The sequence below is a fragment of the Trichechus manatus genome, unplaced genomic scaffold (genome assembly GCF_000243295.1).
Source record: "Trichechus manatus latirostris isolate Lorelei unplaced genomic scaffold, TriManLat1.0 scaffold00063, whole genome shotgun sequence".
NCBI lineage: Eukaryota > Metazoa > Chordata > Mammalia > Sirenia > Trichechidae > Trichechus > Trichechus manatus.
The window spans coordinates 8,822,473-8,840,579 of NW_004443999.1; the positions used below are offsets into that span (position 1 = coordinate 8,822,473).

General features: G+C 36.4%; 1 protein-coding gene across 2 annotated transcripts in view; it reads left to right on the forward strand.

Annotated features, from left to right (window-relative positions):
* MALT1 (MALT1 paracaspase) overlaps positions 1-18,107 on the forward strand; it is a 62,110-nt gene that overhangs the window by 27,459 nt on the left and 16,544 nt on the right. For both annotated transcript variants that reach the window (XM_004379267.3, XM_023733995.1), the window contains exons 4-9: positions 677-827; positions 3,259-3,437; positions 3,870-3,966; positions 7,813-7,839; positions 10,664-10,696; positions 14,473-14,676. In XM_004379267.3, coding sequence (XP_004379324.1) covers positions 677-827; positions 3,259-3,437; positions 3,870-3,966; positions 7,813-7,839; positions 10,664-10,696; positions 14,473-14,676 — 691 coding nt within the window. The remainder of the gene's footprint in view (positions 1-676; positions 828-3,258; positions 3,438-3,869; positions 3,967-7,812; positions 7,840-10,663; positions 10,697-14,472; positions 14,677-18,107) is intronic.

The window sequence follows — 18,107 nt, forward strand, 5'->3', positions numbered from 1 at the left end:
GAGTCCAACCAAAAAAACCAAACCCGTTGCCCTTGAGTCCACTCTGACTTATAGCAACCCTATAGGACAGAGTAGAACTGCCCCATAGGGTTTCCAGGGAAGGCTGGTGGATTCCAACTGCCAACCTTTCAATTTGCAGCCCAGCTCTTAACCACAGCGCCACCAGGGCTCCTTAAGGAGTCCATCCTCGTAGAATTTTGCAGATGAGAAAATGAGGTTCCAAGATGAAATAACTCATCCATGGACTCACATCTGATTTGGTCAGAGCTGAAATTAACAGCAGGTCTAATTTTCTGTGTTCTCTCCACTCTACTATGGTGTTTGTCTTGTTGTACAGTTACTTAACATAAATATTTCCATTGTAGATCCTTTAAATATGAATGACTTAATTGTTTTAAATGACAGAATGGATACTTTTAGTGAGCTTTTGGGAGATGTTTGGGTGACAGCTTAACTCTTGTTAATGGGTTTATAAAAGACTATGGATTTCCAAAACTTCAGTTCTGTATAACTGAAAATGTTGTTTTGTAACTAACAATTATTTTAGAACTTGGGGAAAAAAAAAAAAAGCTTTCCAAAGCCCCAGACTGAAATCATAGATTTTCACACAGCATGTTTTATAAAATGTGATTTTGATGCATTGTTCATTTTTAATCTCTTATTCATTCTTTCACAGATTCCATATGGAAATTCTCCAGAGCTGGTTTTTAATACAGTGCATGTCAAAGATTCTGGCTTTTATGTCTGTCGAGTTAATAATAATTGCACCTTTGAATTCAGCCAGTGGTCACAGCTGGATGTCTGTGATGTCACAGAAAACTCTCGGAGTAAGTGATAGAATAAATTGAATGTTGGGATGGAGATTGCCTTATTTTATTAACATTTTTGCTTTGTCAAATTTTTCAAAAATAGTGTCAGAGGCAGTACAAAAAGCTCACATATGTGCTTCACTCTATATATACTCTCACTAAATAGAACATTTTGTCCTGTTTGTTTTTATTCTCTTTTTTCAGGAACATATATGTACATATGCAGATGCCTTAGGATGACATAGAACCCTTCTCAGTCTAGTCCCTGCTAGTGGCTTCAAACTTACTTTCTTCCATGGCCCCTTCGCCTGCCCTCACACACACCTGATCTGCACTTAAGCTTAGTTTCTACTTATTAATTTTCCTTTTCCCAGATAATATCTTGCCTTATCACAGTTCTGTGTCTTTGCATCACTTCATCTGGACCGTCTCTTGTTCTTCTATTAATTGTTTTCCTCTCTTGATGATGGGTCGCATTTTCTTCTTCAAAAGTCTTGTTATTTTTTATTACATGACTGACATTATATATAAAGGAAGAATAGAGACTGAAATAAATATATTTATGCACAGGAATAGGCATGTCCTCCTGTTCCGTCAGGCTACTGGAATGGGGATATGAGTCAATCTGATTTGTATTTGAGCTAGAACTGGGCTTTAGTTTTGTTCAGTTTACCAGTGACTAACTTGAAGGCAGAATAAGAATCTTTCCTCTTGCAGGATTTGAGTACCAGAAAGACGCCAGACATCTCTCTATTTTATAGCCCTAGGCCATGTTTCCAAATGAGGAGGTCTCACTCAGCTTACGGTGTGGCCACTAGCCTTTGGAGTCGTTGAGGATTTCTCTTTGTTCTCCAACCCTGCCCTTGGTTTTTCTGTGTCTCGGGGGATCTCCTGCCTAGCTGCCCTGCCCGCAGCCATCCTTGGAAGACCATGGCATTGTGTTCACTAAGGTCCTAGTGTGCCTCAGAGGGGTTTCTCTCAGTCCTGTCCTGCCCTCAGCTTTCAACAGGCCCTGTGCACGTGCACCTCTTAGGGTAGTCTTTTCTGCTCTCCTCCCCTCACCCCGACCTCCTTCAAGAGCACTGAGTGAGGGCCCTTAGGAAGGAATTGGTGAGCTGGTGCAGCATCTCTTTGTGGCTGGGACTCCTGCCAGTCATCCAGTTTGCCTCAGACTTTCCCAGCGGCAGCACTGAAAGTCCTGCATCCTGGGAAGCCTGTCAGTCCCAGGTAAACTGGAGTGGTTGAACACTCGAATGCCAGCTCACACTGTCTTTAAAAATGTGTGAAATGTTCAGCTGGCTTACTCTTACTTTCCCATTCAGTTCTAAAGTCATTAGGTAGGCCAAGCAAGGTAGGCATTGTGTGGGGTGGGAGGAGCTGCGATACTGAAGCCCAATTAGGCGTCCGTCCATGAGGAGGGTGGGAGACAGTCTCCAAAATTATTCATGATTAATTAAGAGAGGGATTTCTATCTCTTCAGACTATTTCTGTACATGTAATGAACTTTGATATATTTATAAATGGAATCATATTGTACACGGTTTCAGCTTCTTTTGTGTGACACTGGATTGTAAACACCTTTCTGTGACAGTGCATCTAAATCTAAATAATTCTTTATAACAGCTTTGTGGAAATCCCTGGTATGGTTATACAACCATTTATTTACTAGGTCTTTCTTTGGTGGACATTTATGATATTTCCAGCTAGATTGTTTTTAATTTTAATGACTGAGTACCGTCTCTGGTAATATTTTCTATCATTCATTTAACAAGTATTTACTGACCACTTGAAATGTGTTAGACACCAAATTTCATGTTAGAAACTGAGGAATGCATAAAATTGACATGTCGTCTTCCCTCAATGAACTATCAGAGCAATCAATAAAGGAGTGTTTAACAAATGAATTCTGATATCTGTCTTGAGAAGGAATGCAAGAGAGAACCCATCCATATTTATTCAGTGCTGACAAAGAAACTATTTCAGTAAGCCAAGTTCAATCAAAGAGCAGAGTATAGGGCTGTTTTATGTCGAGGGTGAATATTACTCAAGATATTAATATGTTGTTTGCCCCTACAAAAAAAGATACTGTGGCTAAATACATTTGGAAGACACTTGGACTATTATCTCCTCTTAAATTCACACCACACATTAACACTTTGAAAGTTCTAAGAAGTTCTGCACTAAAGAAGTCTGTTTACCCTTGTGTAACCCAGAATTTTCTAAATGTATTTGTCCACAGAATCCTTTTATCCAGAAAATCTCTTAATATTTCTAGGAGCACTACTCTCTCCTGGAACACAGTTTGGGAGATGATATTGTAGATTGTAGAAAATTAAAGGTGAACTTGAGAACAGGTCTTTTTTTTTTTTTTTTTTAACAATTCTAGGGAGAAATTGTTTTTATTTTTTACCTGGAGATTTTATTTTTGCAATAATATTTTTCTCTTAAGGAAGTTTGGACGGTGTCTCTGAATCCAAGTTGCAAATCTGTGTTGAACCAACGTCCCAAAGGCTGAGGCCAGGCAAAACATTGGTTTTACAGTGTGTTGCTGTTGGAAGCCCTATTCCTCACTACCAGTGGTTCAGAAACGAATCACCATTAACACATGAGACCAAAAAGCTATACGTGGTAGGAAATTAATTTTCTGGGTATTTCTTGGGTCAATATGTAAAATAAGTGGTACAATTGAAATTTATGGTGAGGATTGAAACTAATATTCTTTGGGGTGTTTTAATGTTTTCAGTATTTTTATTTCTAGTCCCTTGTTACATAATATTTATTGACTCTTATATTTGCTAAAGTGCTAGAACTCAATACCAGCTCCCGTCTAAAGGTTTATACTGATATGTCAAATATTGTGGCACCAAACTCACCACTAATAGAATCATTATATCATTTGCTTGCTAATACTCAACCTAGTGAATGGAAATAATCTAAGAATGTCTGAAGCCTTCTGAAATTTTATGTTTTGGTTTGTTTTACATGAAATAACTTTTCCTCCAAGCCAATTTAAAATTCATATTGAAGAAGAAATATGTACATGTTCTGATATTGATACAGGTGCCGTGCGTGGATCTGGAACATCAGGGAACCTATTGGTGTCGTGTATGTAATGATCGAGACACACAAGATAGCAGGAAGGTAGAAATCATCGTAGGTAAGCAGTATCACTCAGTGTCCAACAAGTGGAATAAATTATAAACTGTATAAAGTGAAACATTTAAGCAATGGGAATTCTACTTTTAATCCATACTTTTTACCCCATACTATTTAGCTGTGTTTTTATGTGTTAAGTATCAGGGGTTATATTGTTTATACAGAAATTTGAGAGAATGCATGCTAAATTAATAATCTAGATTCACATATAAAGAGCAAAAAGAACTGAAAGAAAAGCTATTTAGATTATTTTATTTTTCAATTTTATAACTTATTTTTAAAATTTATGGCAAAAAAAATTATTCTTTAAAGCTTTAGCTATTAAAAAAACTCGATTTAGTGTTAAAAAATTTTTAACAAAGCATTTTTTAAAAACATAAACACCACAGACATATAAAGAAGGATTGATTATTAATCAACAGTCCCCATTATGAACTGCATAATGTGGGCATTTGTTCTATTTAAGTGTAATAAATTTATAGTAATGTTAATATTAATAGGAGATGTTGATGCATATGTTGGCTTGCCAACATATTTCTGTGGTATTTTTCTCTCTGTTTACTTAATGGCTGCCCTTTTAAGACCATGAATTACAATATATTCAAATTTGTTTTCTCTGAAACAAGGAAGAACAGATGAGGCAGTGGAGTGCACTGAAGGTAGTGTAATCCTTTGGTTTTGAAACCAAATACCTGCATGCTGGTTATCTTGGCATCGGTGGGGTGCTCTAGTTTACTGACTGCAGTGATGGAAAAAATACTAGCTATGAGAAATGATCTTGATTAAAGTATATCATATAATTTTTGAGGTTTTTTAAATTGCCACAGACACTATTAAAATAACCATTTTTAATGGATTTTCTATTGCATATCAGAATAAAGTTCCTGCATAATATCTTATGAATGCTGACCATTTGCAGTTTATCCTTCGTGTAGTTTTATCTTCATAATATTTGCATAAAAAATAGATGGCTATACTGTTACACATATTTGTTTAGATTATTTTATGTATCCTTTAGCCATGACATCATGCATTTCAAATGCAAGTGTAGTTTCTGTACAAGCCAGGGCAGGAGTTTATATTATTTAACAGGTATTTTTATCAAATATTAAGTATTTGTTTTAGTATAAAATTAGTAAGATCCATTATTTTTACTGAAACTGTAAGGCTGTAGATGAATCTGCCTGTCACCTTTTATATATAAAGAGAAGTGAAATTCCATTTCAACATAAAACTTCATTTGTTTGACTCAACCAGAGCATTGTGCCTAAATTGTAATGAGTAAATTTTAAAACTTAAATTACCTTTCCTTAGTGTGATGTCACATTGTTTTGCAAAATTAGGTTTGTGGATAGCAAAGTATTTTTTTCAATCTCTGCCTCTTTACACTATTATATAACCTTAGGCCCTACTTGGGTAAAGAAGAAAACAGAGCTAAGTCTTGGGTTTCATGGGTTTCCTGCCCTGCATATCTCTGTGGTATCACTTTGAAATGCTATAATTACTGTTTTGATCCTAATACATTGCTGTGAGCAGGAATTATCTAGCAATTAAGAGGGACAGGGTTTCCTGATCCTGTGATCTTAGCCATACATAAGGGAATCCTGACCAAACTCCTCTTCCTTCTCGTACTGCTTTTTGTCTAATTGCATGATTTTTAAAACTCTCTAACATTGAAGACTTCTAAGAATAAATATAAACTCTTTCATTGCTATTTGACTTCAGGATGAGGCAGGGTAAATAACCACCTCGAGGTGTTTCTATACCTACAAGGTTCTCTGTGTAATCTTTTCAGTGGTGGGCACACTATTAAGTAGTAATTTTCAAATAAACCTGTTCAGAACACTTGAAGATGAAGAGCAGACTATGAATTTACTCCAGAATTTTAGATGGAAAAATTAGATCCAACTTTCTGAAAAAGTCTACAAATTTAAGAGATGCTTTATAGTTGGTAGCGTGTCACATAGTATGAACAATGGTCTACACTGATATCTTTTTTTACCTATAGAACATAATGTTCTCTATTTCATTTTATATATTTTGTTAAAATATTTGATCATGGGGGGAAGTTGTCGAATAGGTGAACCACAGGGAAATTTTTAGGGTACTGAAAATATTCTGTATGATAATGTAATGGTGAGTACCCGTATGTAAATTCTTAAAAGTCATTTAGGACGTCCCAGGAGGGGATATCCCAGAATGGAACACAGAATGCGACAAGAACCTAAATGTATTACAAATGTATGAAGCAACCTCTGGAAATGAATGGAGTCTGTAAAACTAAAAGCAAAATAAATTGTACATAAACACTGTTCTCTGGTTGATACCATTCTTTAATTGATTTTTATATTGCATATAAGAAGAAAGTTCCTGCATAACATTTTGTAAACAATATTATATTTCCCATTTACTGTTAATACTAATTTTTACCTTCATAAATTTGTAAAAAACAGAAAATGGCTATACTGTCACGGATATTTGTTTAGATCATTTTATCTATGCTTTAGCCGTGGTAAGATGTCTCTCAAATGCAAATGTAGTTTCTGTAAAAGTTTCAGGAGAGGAATTTTATTGTTTAACATGTGTTTTTCAAATATTAAATATACTGTCTTAATATAAAATTGATAAGCTCCTTTGTTTTTTTGAAGCCACGAGGCTGTAGATTAATCTACCTATGTCACAGGGATATAGGTTAACAATTCTGGAACCACTATAACTCCCAAAAACACATTAATCCCATCTAACTGTGACAGGTGGGAGAAAGATACAGCAGTTGGCTTCCATAAAGATTTACAGCCATGGAAACACTGTGGAGTAGTTCTACTCTGTCTTGTAGGGTCACTATGAATTGGAATGGACTCCATGGCATCGGGTTTGTTTTTGTTTTTTTAATTTGGAGCCATGACAGAAACATCACACAAACCCCAATTGAGAGACATTCTACCAAATTCCTGACCAGTACTACTCAAAACTGTCAAGATTGTCAAAAACAAGAAGAGTCTGACAAACTGTTACAACCAAGAAGTGCCTAAGGAAACAGGAGGACTAAATATAATGTGGGATCCTGGGACAGAAAAACGAAATTAGGGAAAAACTACGCGATTCAGAATAAAGTATGAACTCTATTTAATAATAGTGTATCAGTACTGGTTCATTAATTGTGACCGATGTACCATACTAAATAAGATGTTAATAATAGGAGAAGCTAGGTGTGGAGTGTGCAGGAACTTTCTGTACTGTCTTCACAATAATTCTGTAAATCTTAAAAGTTTATGTAAAGTAAAGATCATTTTAGATTGTTAACTAGTGTCAAGGAGCCCTGATGGTACAGGGGTTAAGTGCTCAGTTGGCGGTTTGAACTGATCAGTGCTCCACAGGAGAAAGATGTGGCAATCTGATTCCGTAAAAATTACAGCCTTGGAAACCCTGTGGGGCAGTTCTGTTCTGTCCTGTAGGGTAGCTATGAGTTGGAATAAACTTGACAGCACACAGTGACAACTAGTTTCAAGTTTATAGTTGAGACTACAGACAAACCTACTCATTGACTGTTTTTGTCCCATAATTGGCCAGAATATCTGAAACTTTGAATAAATGATGAGTTTATTCAGCCTTTTATCATTTAAAAAAAAACAGTAATAGCTTAGAAGTCTTAAATGATATCCACAGCATATTCTTTCCTGTTCAATATTTGCATGGCTTCTCATTTAAAGCATTTGAAAAATTCTAAACTGGTAAAACATTATAACATGATTTAATAGCTCAAAACAAATTCTTTGATTATTCTTATTATTTGTGCTAAATTGGCAGTTAGATTGTTTAAAATGTATTTTCTCTTATTTCCTTTTAGATGAATTAAATAATCTTGGACATCCTGGTGAGTAATACAAATATGAAAATTAGTTTGAGATTTTTAAGTTACTGAATACCAAAAAATACTGTAGATATTCTTTTGCTATAGTAATAGTAGTAGCTTTTTTCTTTATTGAGATATCATAATTTAGTGTTGAAGTTATTACATAGATTAAGTACAATTTCATGCAAGTAAAAAGACTAAAAATATTGTAGATTATAAAGCTATAAGGGGTAGAAAGGATACTGAGGCAGCATAAAACATCATAGTGTGTTTTTTTTGTCATTGTGTATGACTTATACCGTAAAAAGAAAATCAGTGGGGCAAGTGCATGATTTTTAATTTGCAAGACAAGACACAGTCTTTGATAGAGCGTCAAGGGTAACATTTCTGAACGGGCCTGACCCTTGGAGCCTGGTTCTCAATTGCTCAGTCGTCGAACATATCTGAACTCGTTGGGCAGAGTGTCTGTATTGGAAGTGAAGTGTGTTATGGGGACAGTTGGCACCATAGAGACAGGTAGGTGGTCAGTGAGCACTAAGAGGCTGACCGATGGAGTTGGAGCAGGTGTTCAGAACTCTCTCAGCTGATTGTAATCAGAAATTTCTAAACAAGCTAAAGTGAAAGCCTTTAACTGAGTTAAAAGGCTTATCAGTTGTGAGGATACTTATCTACATAAAGAGCGGATGTCAGTGTAAGTTATGGGCATTCTGAAAGACAGAACCTGTGACAATATCCTAAAATAAAACCTTACAGAGTAGATTAAGAAGGTAATTGTGTCGTATAATGCTTGTTGAGATGCCTTTTATTACTCTGCATGTCATTTCTCATTATTTTTGCACCAGAACTAGTTTGCTTGGTTTCATACTCGTATTTTTGTTAATAAAAACGTATTATTGTGAATGATGGTTGGGCTGCACTGACTACATACAAGTAAAATCGACAAACCAGAAAGCCACTATTACCAGTGTACCTTCTCCTAGCAACCTAGAGTTCAGGTGAAGCCTCAGTGAGGCTTGCCCCAAACACCCAAAACTGAATAGTTAGTGTGGGAGCCACCCTGGAAATGTGGTTAGTTGTCCCTCTTCATCTGGTTAACATTACCACGTAGAAATTTCAGTCTAAAAGTGGTAGCGGTGGTGGCAGCAATCAGCAGCAGCATAGTAGTTAACATTTACTGAGTGCTTGCCTGACACTGTTCTACGTGGTTTATATAGAACTTGTCCGAAATGTGTCTGTTATTTCTTGCCTTTCTTCAGTGAACACTGTGAACACTATTTCAGAAAAACTTTTGCAGACAACTACCATTGTTTGTTGTTATATGCCATTGGGTCGACTCCTACTCACAGTGACCTTGTAGGACAGAGTAGAATTGCCCCCGTAGGGTTTCCTAGGCTGTGATCTTTATGGGAGCAGATCTTCATATCTTTTCTCCTGCGGAGCTGCTGGTAAGTTTGAACCACTGACCTTTCGGTTAGCAGCTTAGTGCTTAACTGTTGTGCCACCAGTGCTCCCTACAGCCACCATTAAGCTGCTAAAATTTTCATGGCTCCCTCTCTGCTGGTCTCCTTACTCCTCAGAGACACTCCACAGTTTGAGTTTTAAACACAAATGATGTTTGAGGAAAGCTTTTAATAGGCTCCAGTAGCATTTATATTACTAAGAATGCAAACAAGGTACCTGTCTGTACTAGTAGACAGAGCTCTTTCTTTGCATCTCTTCCTGGGTGGTGCTCCTGGGCCGGAGGTATTTCATTTCATGTACAATAAGTGGTGAAGAGCATGGACTCTGGAATAGGGTTGCAGTGGGTCCGAATCGACTTGACCAGCACGGGTTGGTTTTTTGGTTTTAAATTGGAATCCAGATTTGCTACTTATACCTTTAGGCAAGTGACTTAACCTCTCTCTTTGTAAAACGGAGGTAACATGCCCTGACAGGGAACACAACAGAAAATCCCTGATGGAGCAGGAGAAATATGGGGTGCAAACTCAATTTCTAGTAAAAGGACCAGACTTAATGGTCTGCCTGAGACTGGAGGATCCCCAGAAAGGATGGCCTCCGGACTCTCTATCAACCTAGAACTAAAACCATTTCCGAGGCCAACTCTTCAGACAAAGATTGGACTGGACTATGGGACATAAAATGATATTCGTGAAGAGTGTGCTTCTTAGCTCAAGTAGATAGATGAGACTAAATGGGCAGCTTCTGTCCAGAGGTGAGAGGAGAAGGCAGAGAGGGTCAGGAGCTGGTTGAAGGGATACGGAAAATCTGGGGTGGAAAGGAGGAGTATGCTGTCAACATTATAGGGAGAGCAAGTAGGGTCACATAAAAATGTATGTATAAATTTTTATATGAGAGACTAACTTGAATTGTAAACTTTCACTTAAAGTACAATTTAAAAAAAAAATAGAGGTAATAGTAGCCCATACCTCATAGGGTAGAGTGAAGATTAGTTAAATCAATTCTATATAAAGCACATAGAATAGTGCCAGACAGGCATTCAGTAAATGTTAACTACTGTGCTGCTGCTGCTGTCATCCACCACCGCCACCATTTTCAGATTGTAATTTCTACCTGGCATGTTAAGGATTATTACTACCCCCAGCTGTGTCAGTCAGTTTCCAAAGGAATTCCCCTGCCTTGATTCCAACTCTTCCATCCATGGTTATGTCTTTTTCAAGTATCTGAAAACCTTAAAATTGTTTGCAAATTTTGCTTTTAGAACCCATGTTCCGTATTTCAGTTATACCACCAATGTTGTTGTTTGTTGTTTTCCATATATATTTAACCCTGAAGATATTTGTGTCATGGATAATAACATCTTTTTTACATTTTTATCATTTTATAGATAATAGAGACCAAACCACTGACCAACCTTTGGGTGAGTAGAGCTTTAAATTACATGGTCTATAGCTCCATTTTCTCACTCAGAGCTCAGGGAATCCATAAGATTTTTTCTTTCCAGTTACCGTGGAGTCAGTTCCAACTCATGGCGACCCCATGTGTGTCAGAGTAGAACTGTGCTCTGTAGGGTCTTCAATGGCTGATTTTTTGGAAGTAGATCGCCAAGCCTTTCTTCCAAGACACCTCTGGGTAGACTTGAACCTCCAACCTTTCGATTAGCAGCAGAGTGCATTAACCATTTACACCACCCAGGGATTCCAACAAATACTTACATATTATATAGGACCTAGAAAAGGGCCTAACATTATAATATATGCTATTATACGTACTACATATGTACATATTGTAGTTCCAGGCCCTTTCCTAGGTGCTTATGAATATTAACTTATTTCAAATAAGATAATATGAATAACACTATTAGAATAATTAGATGTGGAATTAATGATCCGTGTAACCAATACATTGCATTAAGCTTAGAGGATGTCTAGGATTATTTAGTTAAATTATCTTTCTGAAATGGTTTCACTATTATACTGCTTAATCAGATGGCTTTTTTTTTCCTTTTTCCAATAAATGGTTCATGTTTGAGAAGTTGTGGGTGGCTCTTACAGGAAATGTTTTTCTACAGAAAATTTCTTCCTTTTATTTTATCACTTGAAAACCATCATAAATTGCTTGTATAGTTGCTAAGTTTTGAAGTTTTCTTTGATTCCTCACTCTTACCTCCCCAGATTCAACTTTTATTGTTTCTTTCTCTAAAGTCTGGCTTTTCCTTTTCCTTTCTTCAACTAATATCCTGGAATAGGTCTTTGTCATCTCTTCTTTCAACCACTGTCATCTGCTTCTCTATTCTAAAACCACCCCAGTTTGCCCATCGTCCAGGAACTGTGTTACAAGTAGATTGGGCAAGGTAAGATTATCCATCACTTTTATTATCATTAAATTCAAGAAAATGTTCTAAGACTTCTTAGGAACCAGCTATTAAAAATTACCATTGGGGAAAATTTTTTAAAAGAGTTATAGGCAATTACTGATACATTTTAAATGTGGTTCTCAAATTGTTAAACCTACACAATCTACAAACTATACCAAGTTTTCTTTCCCAAATAGATAACAAAACCAATGAAAAAGAATTAATAGTGGCAGAAACATCTCATGATGCTTAGTTTGACAGCTAGGTTATTTTTGGTGTTGTTTTTGTTTTTCCCAAAGATGCGGTGATTTTTTTCTATTGCATACTTATAATTGTTTTCTGCTGATAAAACTTAGTCTAGGATTATATTAGGATTAAATTATCATAGTATTCCATCATGGTGAGAGAGGGGGAATACTATGATTTGCATGCACTTTATTATCTGAAAGGAGCCCTGGTGGCGCAATAGTTAAAGCAATCAACTGCTAACCGAAAGGCTGGCTGTTGGAAACCACCAGCGGCTCTGCAGGAGAAAGATGTGGCGGCCGGCTTCTGTAGAGATTTACAGCCTCAGAAACTGTGGGGTCGCTATGAGTTGGAATCAACTCGATGGCAGTGGGTTTGGGTTGGAGTTACTACCCGAATGCCTTTGGGGACCTCTTACTCTGAAGCGGTCATTTGAGCAAGGGTGTGAGCCAGAGACACTGCAAGTTGTTACTTCCCCCACGTAGAAGGAGATTGAACTGAATCTGTCACTGTATCAAGGGTGGGTCTGATCTCTGATAGAGTTGACCAACCCACCAAAAAATGCACTGAGATTTTACTTTTTGTAGATTAGCTAGCTACTAACTTTGATACAGTGGGTACTTTTGTGTGAGTGCATATCTAGTTTGTTAAAGAAGAAATTTTACAGAAGAAAAATAAAATACAAGTGACGTTAAGTTTGTGAGATTATAATTTATTTTGGAGGACTACTTTAAGAGCAGAAACACATACGGCCTCCTATTGAAATTCATCCTGAATACTCCACTTTTTTCATTGAGAATAGCCAAAGGCAGTTTAGTAGAAGCTTTATGTCTGAATTTCTTTAATGTATTAAATGTTGTTATTGGGTGCTGTTGAGTCGATTTCTGACTCGTAGAGACCCCATGTGACAGGGTAAAACTGCCCCATAGGGTTTTCTAGGCTGTAATATTTATGGGAGCAGATCACCAAGTCTTTCTCTCACAGATTCTCTGGGTGGGTTCTAACTGCCAACCTTTCAGTTAGCAGCCGAGCCAGGGCTCCCAGTATATTAAATTGTCTTGATAATTGACTTTTTCTTTTGGGTAAAAGAAGAGATGGCCATTTGTGTAGGACTTGGAGTGACTTTTATTGGACTAAGTATGTGGCTTAAGTGTCATTTCGTTTTTATCTAAAATGTGTATACTCACAGAATAGGCAATTTGTAAGCATAGAATAACATGTCAAATGTATTGAGGCTTTTCACACAGTAGGGGTTTTCCACCATTTTGAGAGAGTCACAAGTTTTGAGTTGGTGCTAGTTTTTTTTAACATTAGACTTAAGTATTCCATGCAAAGAAAACTTGAAAGGTTCAGAGATTTTTGGTGAAATTTCATCTTAGTAATTCAGAACATCTCGAATTACATACATTACATATCGCAGGCATCCAGCCAACAGTGAAATTATTTATGCTTATTTCAGTTTCATAAGAGTAGCATGCATAATAATTTATACATAAACCACTTGACAGCGCTTTGTGACAGGGTCAGACGCCACGTCCTGGCCTGTGGCAGAAGAAGGTGGCCTGCAGTGCTACTCAGTATGACTCTCTGGCAATTTGGCTGCTACTGCCAGGTGCTCTAGTTATACTGTCTCCACTACTCCGCAGTGTCTTCATCACCAGTTTATACCATGATTTGTTCTGTGCACAGCCCAAGAAAAAAATAACTATGGTCATGGGCTGGTCTCAAGTCTTTGGCCTTTGACACCACCCCAAGCTTGCAAAGGTGCAATTTTGGAGAACCTCTTAAGCATTAAGCTATGTCCAGCTTTCCATAACTGTTTTTGGACAGTCTGCACACCTGATTAAGCCAGCTGGTACTTTTCAAGGCATAGCTATGGAGGTGTGGCTCTTTTTGCCCTTTACAAATAGACACAGTGTTTATCTCAAAACACGTGTTCTTTGAGCAAAGTCTTAGTGCACTAAGGTCGGAAAATGAACTGCTAAGACATCCATACAGAAAGTCTTTACATATCCCTAAGGTAAGCTGCATCTCACCAAGAGGGGAAACTTTTTTTTTTTTCTTTTTTTTTAAGAGCTACTGGGCTACTGCAAAGAACAAAAAGTATAGTACTTATTAAGTTCCTGCTTTTCTCGCCTCTTTGGCATATCCCGACTTGCTCTGATGTGAGTTCTTCCTGTCCCTGTCCCTGTTTTTGATATTTCTTTGTGTTTAACTTTTCCATTCTCTGCGAAATAGAATCTAGTGTGATGGGAAATCAACTTCACACATCTCATTTAAATTTGCTCTAAAAGTCTAGTTGAGTATTCTGTTCTTTTGTTGTAATTCAATAAAAGCATTACTTTAATATTTGCTACCATTTTGCTTCATATACAGCTAATATCCTTTGCCTGGTTCTCAAAAGCATCAATAAGTTTAATTACAGTTATTTGAGTTATTAGTCACTTGTGTTTCTCAGTATATTGGTCTGCTACGTTAAGAAATAGTTCTAAAATGAAACTTAGTAATAAGAAAATATTATCTCTAAAACATACGTTGTATTATTATATTTTTTGTTTTAATCTTTATATCCTTCTTTTTTTTTTTTTTAACAGCAAAGGACAAGGTTGCTCTTTTGATAGGAAATATGAACTACTGGGAGCACCCCAAACTTAAAGCTCCTTTGGTGGACGTATATGAATTGACCAACTTGTTAAGACAGCTAGATTTCAAAGTTGTTTCATTGTTGGATCTTACTGAATCTGAGATGCGCAATGCTGTAGATGAGTTCCTGCTCCTTTTAGACAAAGGAGTATATGGTAAGATAATCTTTGCTTTTTTTTATATGTACTTTCTAAAATTGTCTCAGTGTTGTTAAATATCTAACCATTGCATAGTCCAAGTTTCCTTTTTAAAATTTTTTGTAATTATCCACTGCTGTTTTAATTAAGGAGCCCTGGTGGCACAGTGGTTAAAGCGCTCAGTCTGCTTCCACGAAGATTACAGGCTTGGAAACCCTGTGGGGCAGTTCTGCTTTATCTTGTAGGGTCGCTGAGTCAGAATAGATTCCACAGCAATGGGTTTTTGGTTCTTTTAATTGCACAAGAGTTGAAAATCAGATAAAAGTAAGATATAAACACATTGTATTGAATTGAATTAAACAGTTTTATTTTTCTTATAAAAAGTAGATTTGATCTTCTTTCGTAGCTCCATAAGAATAACTAATTAGGGTAAAGGTTTTACTTTCATGTGTCTTGCTTTGGGGTTGTTTGTTTTTTCGATTTTGTTTCTTATTGACTAGAAGAGCTGCAGTGTGCTGAATGCAGTAAAGCTTGACCAAGTAGCAAAATGTATATTCATTCATATATGGAAAAATACTTTTGTGTAGGTGCGTGCGTACATGTATGGGATCTTTCAGTGCACATTCTATGTGTTTTCATGCGCATTCTGCATGTTTGGTTTTTTTTCTTCTAATTGTTGCATGGTGTTTTCTGGTCTTTAGTGAGAACTAAAATTTAACAAAGAAATATTGATGAATGAGGCAAATGAAAACATTTTGTAAACTAAAGTTCTATGTAGGTATAGTTAAAGGTGCAACTCCACAAAAGTTGTAACAGTAAATTTGTAATGACTTTTCCCATTCTTTCATTCAGAGACGTTAAGAACATGACACATATCGTAAAGACTTAAGAGACAGGATATGCTGTCAGTAGTAATTTATTTGGTGATTTATTTGTTTTCACGGGCCTTACCTCAGCTGTGGGAAGGCCAGCTGTTGAGCCCGTTGGGGCCGTATTTCACATGGGTTGTGCTTCCCATGTGTTGTGCAATAACATTTGACCGCCAGGAAAGTGACATTTCCAGGCCTGTTGTTAGGCATGCAAGTGATAAACAAAAAGTATCAATTTGGCTTTTATATCTTTTAAAGTATTTTACTTTAATCATTCCTAAATTTAACCTTTTTATTTATAATTAGATATGCTAGCATAGCTTGGTAGAATGGCTAATGATTCTCAAAGTGGAATTTTTGATGGAAAAAATTTTTTTTTCAAGTTTTAACACTATTATATGTGGGATAGGAAAAATTCTTTAAATCTTTTATTTAAATGATTGACTCATCTAAATAATAAGGATTACAGTTGTAACATAAATGAAATTAACAAGATAAACATCTCAATTTCAGGTTTCAGCTATTATGCTGATGTTGTAATAACATCATTTTTCTTATGAGTATTATGGAGTGATGACTATGGGTGAATCCATCCATTTATCTTATGAAAATATGAAAAAAAAATTCTATACAAGTATGCTGGCTTGATAATTGGTTCATATTTTCAGTCTAGAATCAGGCGATTATTTGATTGTTTTTATATAATTTACCTCAATTTTTAAAGTGCCTATGTTAATAAGAGGAGCCCTGATGGACAGTGGTTAAGAGCTACGGCGAGCTATGGCTGCTAACCAAAAGGTCGGCAGTTCGAATCCACCAGCCACTCCTTGGAAATTCTATGGGAAAGTTCTACTCTGTGCTGTAGGGTCGCTATGAGTCAGAATCAACTCGACGGCAGTGAGTTTGGTTTTTTAATTTTTTTTTTTTTTTTTATATTAACAAGATAGCTTAAACATTTCATAAAAGAAGAAAAATTTCTAGAACTTCACTAGGAAAAAATGTTGACCAATTTAGGTTTCTGTACTGGTGAACTATTTTTAAAAGTGAGAGAATTATATAAAGAATTCTGTGCTTGATTCCTTAATCTCATTTCTTACTGACATTATCACCTTGGCTTTAAGTCCTTTGTTTTGGCTATTTCAATCAAAACCCTAATTGCCCCTGCAAAGTAGAGAATTAGGAACATTAAAAAGTTGTGGCAAGAAAAGAGTTCGGCTTAGGCAGAACTTTACCCCAACATAAAACGTCATCTTGGAGTACGGAGTGAAGAGGCATAGTACAGTAAAGTGGCAGCTTAAGAAAGCTAGAAACCTTTTAAAATCCTGCTGATTCATGTCTTAACAGGGTGGCTGCATTATATTTTGAAGTATTGTGAATATCCAAAACATCAGACACATCTACATTAACTGTAAGTGTGGTAGAGGCTTGAGGTTTTAGGGCATGTTGTAAAGAAACACATTTCATTTTTCTCCTGGGCTATGCCTTTACCTCAGGTTGTTACCACCAAGTAAATAGTAATGATTTGGGGATGGGAGGAGCACAGTCATAGGAATTTTCAGCATGAACAACTTTGGATAGAGAAAACACAGGGATTTCGTTTATGTCCTTTCGTATTTTATTGCCCATAAGTTTATAACAACCATTGCCGTCAAGTCAATTCCAACTCTTGAGTTTATAAAAGAAGTAAAAATTGCAGTAGAACAAAAAATAACGTAATTCGCTTTTAAACATACATAAACATAAAAATCAAGAAGAACCACAGCAGAAATAACTGTCTTATACTACATGTCCTTGAAGATAATAAGGCTAAGGATTTCTAGTTATCTTGCATAGATAGCTAGGATAGAGATAGCTATTTAGCCTGCTATCTACCCTGCTCACCAAATGCCTTTTCTATATTCATCACTGGCTGCAGCTTAGCTATGCTCTTGTGGGGAAGAATCTTAAAGGAGTCTGATCAGAATATGGCAAAAACCTTACACACTCTAGAGGTGTCTCAGTCCAGTATACCCAGTGGTTAAGCAATGGGCCTTAGAGCAAGCTAATCCCAGTTCGAATCTTGGCATCTCTGCTGTGTGAAACTTTTCTAAGCCAAAAAAGTATCTGTAAAATGGATAGAAATAACTTAATGGGGTTGTATAAGGAATAAATGAGATAAAAGAATTAGTCCTCTGTTTGGCACATTAAAGGTGCTCAAATACTGTAGCTGTTATTATTGTAGTTTTCTGTCTATTTGTCAAAGGAATTCAAATTTTTCTACATCTTTAGATAAGAGATTTGGACTAGGTAGCATTCTACCCACTTTAGGCTTCAGTTAGAGAAACCCAGTTTGCATCTGTTTTTATGTGTTTAAGTTCTGCATGAGATTTCAGTTGAAAAAAGAAAAACGGGAGGTTCTTAAAGCTGTGGTATAATGAAGCAGTGGAACATTGGCGTTTTCTGAGAGTAAAGTTAACTTGAAAGCCAGCAATAGATTATAGACAGACAACATAATATAGCACAGTAGTTAATCTGGCCTGTGTCCAGATTCTGGTTCTATCACGTATAAATTGTGTGAATTTGGGTGAGCTATTAAACCTC